At 43.2% G+C, this 791-nt stretch overlaps 1 protein-coding gene across 1 annotated transcript in view; it reads right to left on the reverse strand.

Moving 5' to 3' along the window:
• Positions 1–349, reverse strand: part of LOC114059588 (solute carrier family 22 member 2-like) — a gene marked incomplete at its 3' end in the record, with an annotated part of 7,555 nt that extends 7,206 nt beyond the window's left edge. Inside the window, exon 1 of the mRNA XM_027888197.1 lies at positions 4–349. Within this exon, the coding sequence (XP_027743998.1) occupies positions 4–245 (242 nt within the window). The remainder of the gene's footprint in view (positions 1–3) is intronic.
• Positions 350–791: the final 442 nt, after the last annotated feature.

Genomic DNA, 791 nt, shown 5'->3' on the forward strand with positions numbered 1-791 from the left:
GACCCATGGCCATCCCACTCGGGAACGGTGTGATTCAGCTGCTCCTCCAGACTCCAGCCACACCGTTGGCTCAGCTCAGCCACTCCGGGGCTGAAGCAGCGGTGCTCAGGGACGAACCCAAAGAAGACAACACCCACATATACTGGGGTGAAGGCAGCAGAAAGCAAACACAGGACAAAAAAGGTTTGCTTCTGGAACCTGTGAAATTCTCCAACGTGCTCTAAAATGTCATCTAGGGTTGGCATTTTGTCATCAAAACCACCTCAAAAACCTCAACTAGCTCCTCTCTGCAGCACTGATATATTTAGTTGGCAGCAAAGCTACTTAAGTAACAAAGACATTTGACCAAAAGTCAAGACTAACTCCATAAATTATTAAACTACATGTTGCAAGCTTTATTTTTTAGGTTTCATTTGAAATCAGACCTTAATTCACCCAGGCAAAATTTGCATTTAACCCCTAACAGAGCACTTATATGTTCCTTTTCTCCTGAAAAGCCCCTGAAAGCCACAGCCCTTTAGCGGCTTTTTTTGTTTGTTTTAATTAGGCTAGTCAGTTCCTCAAAGAATAAGCATTTTTAAGGAGCAAACAAAGACGGAAAATTCCACCAACATTCAAGCAACATACAAGTGTAGTGCAGAGTGACTGGGCACCACCACGTGAGCAAAGTTTATTAGCCAGGATCTGTAAAGAGTAGGTAAGTACACTGGGAAAAAGAAGTGTCTATACGTTGACCCATGTGGCAGTAAATGAACAGCTTTTCTGAAAACTCCAGCATTATGTCTCACCTT

This window comes from Empidonax traillii, unplaced genomic scaffold (assembly GCF_003031625.1).
Source record: "Empidonax traillii isolate 1590-97213 ecotype Southwest subspecies unplaced genomic scaffold, ASM303162v1 scaffold235:size1242204, whole genome shotgun sequence".
In the NCBI taxonomy this organism is placed as follows: domain Eukaryota; kingdom Metazoa; phylum Chordata; class Aves; order Passeriformes; family Tyrannidae; genus Empidonax; species Empidonax traillii.